Genomic DNA, 7010 nt, shown 5'->3' with positions numbered 1-7010 from the left:
ACAAAGAACCCTGCACAAAGACCGCCAATCGTGGTCTGTACTGCTACGCAAATGCAAGGAGGCCCATATGCATACGCATCACATTACGCCCTCTCGGGAATACGTAAACTCGGTGCGTGTACGTCACTTGCCAGTCCAAATGCGTCGCATTACGCAGCCCGTCGAACGCCTCCCCCTTCAAAAATAAATAGAAAACGTCAATACATACACGTAATCATCGCGTGCGTGACGGTGCGATGGCCCTGTGGTTGCCTCATACGTACCACGTGTCACGTATACGGATTATGGATCTCCGCCGGTGCGCCGCGGCCCGCGGAGGGCGGGGCGTCTTCGACGTATCACGTATCCGCATTACGCATACGTCCTTTTCACCGCAAAGCTTTGCCCCGGGGACGGTGCAATGGCCCGCGCGGCGGGTGCCTTACGTACCACGTCTCACGTTTCCGGATTATGTATCTCGCCCCGCGCGCCCCAGAGCCCCCCCCCCCCCTTACGTATCACGCATACGCATTACGCATTACGTATTTTTCATCCTTCGTAGTCCAAGGCAACCCTAGCCAACTTACGGCAGCCCGAGCGGCAGCGCCAGTGCGCGCACATAAAGGGGGGTGGGTGGGGGGTTAGGGGGTGGCTGTCGAGGGCTATGCCCGAGTCTGTTGTTACCAGCGCACATACAACCCTAGCCAACTTATGGCAGCCCGAGCGGCAGCGCCAGTGCGCGCACATAAGGGGGGGGGGGAGGGGGGTTAGGGGGTGGCTGTCGAGGGCTATGCCCGAGTCTGTTGTTACCAGCGCACATACAACCCCAGCCAACTTATGGCAGCCCTAGCGGCAGCGCCATTGCGCGCACATAAAGGGGGTTGGGGGGGGGATGCGTAATACGTATGCGTAATACGTGAGGCGTAACCCCCGTCGGCCGCCACTTCTCACTCGAATCCGGAATGCGTGTGCGTAGTACGTGGTGCGGAGGCCCTCTCCGACACCTTGGGCGTGCGAATGCGTAAAACGTATGCGTAATACGTGAGGCGTAACCCCCGTCAGCCACCACTTCTCACTCGAATCCGGAATGCGTGTGCGTAGTACGTGGTGCGGAGGCCCTCTCCGACACCTTGGGCGTGCGAATGCGTAAAACGTATGCGTAATGCGTGAGGCGTAACCCCCGTCGGCCACCACTTCTCACTCGAATCCGGAATGCGTGTGCGTAGTACGTGGTGCGTAGGCCCTCTCCGACACCTTGGCAGCACCTTGGGCGTGCGAATGCATCAAGCGTATGCGTAATGCGTGAGGCGTAACCCCCGCCGGCCGCCACTTCTCACTCGAATCCGGAATGCGTGTGCGTAGTACGTGGTGCGGAGGCCCTCTCCGACGCCTTGGGCGTGCGAATGCGTAAAACGTATGCGTAATACGTGAGGCGTAACCCCCGTCGGCCACCACTTCTCACTCGAATCCGGAATGCGTGTGCGTAGTACGTGGGGCGTAGCGCGCCTTGAGAGGCACACCCCGATCGGCCGAAGGTGGATGCAGAAGACAGATTCGTAATACGCAAGACATTTGTAGCTCCCTCAGGCGCCACTTGGCTCGGGCACGACACCGAAATACGCGACGTCTGGCCGACGCACTATGGATCGCGGGCGCGTGTATTTACATAACATGGCCGATCTGTGCATTCTGGGCGACTACATATGCGTAGCAGTACAGACCACCTCCCAAGACCGCAGGGCGGGGACCTGTTCCTTTTTACCCATCTCCTAGTAGAGGTGTCCGTTTTATTTATTTATTTATTTGTGCGGTTGCCGACTGCACTCGAAGTGCTCCATTGTGGCACGGCCCGCCCTTCTAAGCCACGACAATGCCATGACCATATCGCGCCGTTGCGAGCGCCGCCACCGCCTCCCACGCATTGGTCGCGGGGTCGTAGCGCTCCACCGAGCTGGATGCGTTACCCGTGTCGCCGTCGTACCCGCCCACAGCGTACAGTTTCCCATCGAGCACCGGCACGCCGGGGTGGTTCCGAGCCACCGCCGTCGGCGCCACCGCCTCCCACGCGTCCAACGCCGGGTCGTACCGCTCGACCGAGCTGAGGTGGCCGCCATTCTCGTGGTTGTAGCCCCCCACAGCGTACAGCTTTCCGTCGAGCACTGCCACGCCGTGAGCAGCCCGCGCCCTCGCCATCGGCGCCACCGCCTCCCACGCGTCCAACGCCGGGTCGTACCGCTCGACCGAGCTGAGGTGGCCGCCATTCTCGCGGTTGAAGCCACCCACAGCGTACAGCTTGCCGTCGAGCACCGCCACGCCGTGACAGTTCCGCGCCTCCGCCATCGGCGCCACCGCCTCCCACACATTCGTAGCAAAGTCGTACCGCTCAACCGCGCTGAGGGGGCCGTCGTCGTCGCGCTCGCCGCCGACAGCATACAGCTTGCCTTCGAGCTCTGCAGCTGCGAGAAATGCGCGTGCTGTCGTCATCGGCGCCACCGCCTCCCACGCATTCGTAGCAAAGTTGTACCGCTCCACCAAGCTGGAAGCTGGGCCGTCCTCGCCAATGCCGCCCGCCGCGTAGAGGTTGCCATCGAGCACTCCCATGCAGACATCTTCACGTGCCGTTGGCATCGGCGCCACGGCCTCCTCCTGCCACTCATTGGTTGTCGGGTCGTACCGCTCCAGCGAGCTGTTGGCGTCGTTGTTATAGCCGCCGCCCTCGTAGTCACTGCCTTGGCCGCCGATCACGAGCATGCGCGGCCTCTTGCGCTTCTTCAGCGTCTCCTTCCAGCCGCGGCGCCACGCGCGGCACGTCGCCTTGACCGAGTGCTCCTTGGTCGGCAGCTGGGCGAGGATGTGCGGGGCGAGGTCCGGCGAGAGGAGGACCTCGGAGAGCACCCACTCAGGCTGCTCCACGAGCCGTGCGGCGTGCTCGTCCGCCACGCGCAGCGCGGCGGCGCTCCAGAGCGGCGCCTGCTTGTCGATCAGCTCGATCAGCTGCTCTTGCGAGAGGCCCGCGAGGCGGGCGCCGATGCGGTGGGAGGCCATGGCGCAGTTCGCAGCGTTTTCTTTTCTCAAAAGAATTTAAGCGAGAGCAACAATTAATTAATTTTTTGTGGGTTTACGAGGACCCGGGGCAAATGCGGTGGGAGGCCATGTCCGGACAGCAGAAGAAGAATTCGCTCGTGTTTCTCCCCGGAGTCGCTTTTGCGGCTCCCGTGGTGTACCTGTGTTAGTGCCAGTGCGCGCCAGTCCCGTGCCCAGTGTTGGCGTGAAAATTCATGTGAGCGAGCGTTTAAATTCTTCTTTTAGGCCTATACGCACGTCCCCAGCGCCCGATCTCATCGTCATGAAGGGCTTGAAGTCGCTCCGGCCCATCTCGCGTACTCGCGACGTCGTGCTGGAAGGGACAATCGAGACGACCAACTCGCAGATCGCAAAGTTCGTCGAGCGGATGATAGAAGACTTGGAGGAGGACCCTGTGCGCTGCAGCCACCTCAATGGCGATGCGATGCCGCTGCCACACCCGCATTGCCCTCGCACATAGACATATGCCCACCGAAACGGCACACCGCATCAGCTCTTGCCTAACCGCTCCGCCGCGCCCGCTCGCAGTGGATGCCGCCGCTCTTCACAAGGGGCCTGAGGCGAGGGTGGGGCGGCGTGTGGCCCGCAGTCGCGGACGCGGTGCGAGAGCACATTCTCGTCAACAAGAGCCATACCAAGCACGATGACGCGGAGCTAGCGCAGGCGACTCCCCCTGCTGCACATAAATAGACAGCCACGGGCCCAGATCGCACCTGTGTGGTCACTACCCTGCTTCAAACACGCTTCAAAGCTCATAACTGTCCCGCCCGTATGCAGAGCCGCCAGGCTGCCAAGCGCCTCTCCGACTGGCCCTCCGCCCCGGAGCTCGACGGGTGCGGAGGAGGGCTCTACACGTGGGCGCGCGCAAAGCTGCTCTACTCGCTCAGGCCCGCAGACAAGCCCTTCATGTGGGTGGCGCAGCAGCCGCTTGCGCTCGCCTGGCTCGGCGCGTCCCTCTGCCCCTTCTACTTTGTCTCGCTGCCGCCGCTCGCCCTCCTCCTCCTCTTCATCGACAAGAGCGACGAATACCAGCTGATCAGCTTCATTGCCCTCGTCAAGGCAGAATAGAGCTTTTGCTAGAGCTAAGACTCCGAGCCATTGCAGCCGCTCAGCACCTGTGACCGCAGGCCTGAGCTCAAGGAATGTGAGCGAGAGCGTACCTGCCTGTCAGGCGAACTGGGTGGTTCAGCAGCTCGTCATGATGCTCGTCGGCCTCGCCGAGCTCTACTACTGCACCACCACCCTCTCTTGCAACGAGGCAGCGCCCGGCATGTCTGTCCGAGGGCAGACCGCGGCGGTGACACTGGTTGCGCTCGAGGCGCTCGTGGCGGGTACGTTTCTCTCCTACCTGCACACGCGCCGAGTGCGCTGGCTTGCCTTCAAGCGGGTCGAGGCGGTGCGTTCGGCGGCGCGACGCGGGGTGGCGCACCGGCGAGCCGCGTCGACGGCATGCACAGCTCTCGACCTTGTCGCCAGCGCGCAGCAAGGGCTCCTCGACACGGCCGCCGCCGCCGCCTCTGCCGCAGGGCTTTCGGCGGGGGCAGTCGACCTGCCCACGCCGGACCTTGGCGTCAAGGGCGCACTGACCGTCTTCGTTTTACGTGCCCGGGGTCTAGAGAGCACGGACCGGAATGGGCTCGCCGATCCGTATGTGAAGGTGACGGTCGGCAGCACCACGCGCAAGACCAAGGTGATGCCTCGCACCCTCGACCCGGAGTGGTTCGAGCGGCTCGGATTCGAGGGCGTGCTGCGGGACATCGTCGCAAAGCCGGTGCAGGTGGTGGTGTACGATCGCGACGTGCTGACGCGCGATGACAAGCTCGGTCAACGCGCAAGATACCTTCCCTGCTCTCTATCCTTCATTGACGCGTCCCGGTCACGCCTATCAGGCGAGGTAGCGCTCGACCTGAGCCTTCTTCTGCTCCAGCCATCGACCTCGCCGCGGCGCACTCACCAACTTCACCACCTCCACTTCCAGGACGGCAAGCAGGGCCTACTCTCGCTCGAGGTCGGCTGGGCCCCGCAGACCGACCCCTCCCCCGCCGCCTCCACCGTGCCCTCGGCGGGTGCGTCGCCGACGCAGCCCCGCCGAGACTACCTCGACATGCACGCGCGAGGAGAGCTTGCTGTGCACCTCTTCCGCGGCGGCGCTCTGGCTCCCAAGGGCAGCAGCAGCAGCGCCGACCCGTACGTCGTCGCGAGCATCGGCAGGCAGCGGCGCAAGTCGAAAGTGGTGCGGCAGACGCGCGCCCAGCGAGAAGCAGGAGCGCCAAATCACCGCGCTTGCACTCATGGCTTGGACTGTGAATAGGCTGCAGCCCGAGTGGGACGAGCGGCTGACCTTTGACGGCGTCCTCAGCGACTTTATGGGCAAAGTGCTCCACCTACAGGTGCTCGATAAGGGCCGCTTCCGTTCGGAGCCTCTCTCCGAGTGCGAGGTGCCGCTCGAACCTATCTTGTGCGAGCTCGAAGAGTCTGCCGCCCCCGTCGTACGCTGGGAGCTGCCCTTGACTGCGACCGGGCCGTTCAACGCAACGAGCGGTCACCTTACCATCGCCATCGATTGGCTGGAGCGGCGGCCGGCGGCGAGGAAGGACGAGGACGCGTGTGCCGTCGCGGCCGCTTCGTCGTTTGGCGGCGCGGCCGCGTCGTCGGCTGGGGCCGAGACATCTCTTACCAGCGGGGAGGCGGTCCCGCGCGCCCCAACGAAGATGCCGTCGCGGATGGCGTCGCGACCAGCGATGCGCTTCATCGACGCGCACGCCTACGGCGAGATCGAGGTACATGTGCGCAGCGCCCAGAACTTGGAGGCCAAGGACGCGCGCACCCAGTCCTCCGACCCGTACGTGCTAGTGCGGCTCGGCCGGCAGCGAAGGCGGTCGAGGGTCGTGAAGCGTAGCCTCTTCCCGCTCTGGGACGAGCGATTAGCCTTCGAGGGCTTCCTTGGCGAGCTTGTGCAAGACGAGACGCTCCTTGTCAAGGTGCTCGATCACGATATTGGCAGCACAGACGACGACCTCGGCGAGCTAGAGCTCGAGCTCGGCCAGCTGCTCAGCGAGGGTTCCATCACTCTCACCGACGTGCCCCTCGCCGCCGCGAAGCACGGATCCATCTCGCTCTCCGTCTCCTGGTACCCCTTCGAGGACATCGTCGGGCCGTGGGAGCGCGTCGCCACTTGTGGCCGCATCCCCTCCAAGCGGCAGCGAGCGGAGCCGCGGAGCGACCGGGTTACGCGAGGGGTGGTTGCAGTGGACCTCGCCTTTTTGCTGGGCATCTCCTTTCTCGCCTCGGCCGATCTCATCTATCGCGTCAACGGGTGCGGCCCGCTCGGTATTGTCACCGACATCGCGGCGCTCTGGACGCGTTTCCTCACCCTCGAGTCGACGAGCACGGAGCGTGGCGTCTGGTGGCTGCTCTCGGTGCTCTCGATGGCGACGGCACTGCCTTACCTCCTGTTCCTCCTGCCAACGATCGGCGTCATCCTGCTCCGACTCGAGCTGACGGGGTACGACAAGAGGGGAACGCTCCGATCGGTGCTCAGCCACCGCAAAATGGTGCGCGAGATCCCTTGCGGAGCGCCGCCCTCCCGCTCCTGCTCCACCCGCCGCCGCCGTGATCCGCTAGGTGAAGCTGCACTATATGCAGAACGAGGGGGCGAAGCCGCGCGGGGGGCGAGGCCGGGTGGGGAAGAAGCGCTCGGCGGTCGGGGCGCTGGTGGGCTCCGCGGTGGGCACGTTGGTGGGGCAACGCTACACGGCGTTGATATGAACCTACTCGACGCGCGCCGAGCGGGGCGAGGCGTTAGGCTTAGGGCACAGCATGGGGCACAGGGGTCAGGCGACGGCGGAGCGGGGGGTGCCTCTGTTTTTTGACAAAAGAGACCATTACGGCTTCACGGCTTCACGCGAAGCTCTCTCGGAAATAAGCTGCCCTCACACTTCTGACCG

At 64.0% G+C, this 7010-nt stretch overlaps 2 protein-coding genes across 2 annotated transcripts; both read left to right on the top strand.

Annotated features, from left to right (window-relative positions):
• Nucleotides 1-3116: 3116 nt before the first annotated feature.
• Nucleotides 3117-4131, top strand: EMIHUDRAFT_223392 (hypothetical protein; the record flags this gene model as incomplete). The annotated part of the gene is made up of 4 exons (XM_005792209.1): nt 3117-3197; nt 3332-3457; nt 3592-3663; nt 3841-4131. The coding sequence occupies 4 exons, from the start codon at nt 3117-3119 to the stop codon at nt 4129-4131; spliced, it is 570 nt and encodes a 189-aa protein (XP_005792266.1).
• Nucleotides 4132-4261: 130 nt separating this feature from the next.
• On the top strand, nt 4262-6831 carry EMIHUDRAFT_223391 (hypothetical protein; the record flags this gene model as incomplete). Its single annotated transcript, XM_005792208.1, has 4 exons — nt 4262-4957; nt 5042-5286; nt 5375-6617; nt 6688-6831. 4 exons carry the CDS (start codon nt 4262-4264, stop codon nt 6829-6831), a joined length of 2328 nt encoding a protein of 775 aa, XP_005792265.1.
• Between the last annotated feature and the right edge of the window lie 179 nt (nt 6832-7010).

The sequence above is a fragment of the Emiliania huxleyi genome (genome assembly GCF_000372725.1).
Source record: "Emiliania huxleyi CCMP1516 unplaced genomic scaffold EMIHUscaffold_109, whole genome shotgun sequence".
Lineage (NCBI taxonomy): Eukaryota > Haptophyta > Isochrysidales > Noelaerhabdaceae > Emiliania > Emiliania huxleyi.
Note: the sequence above shows the minus strand (reverse complement) of the source record. Positions and strands in the feature narration are given on the sequence as shown.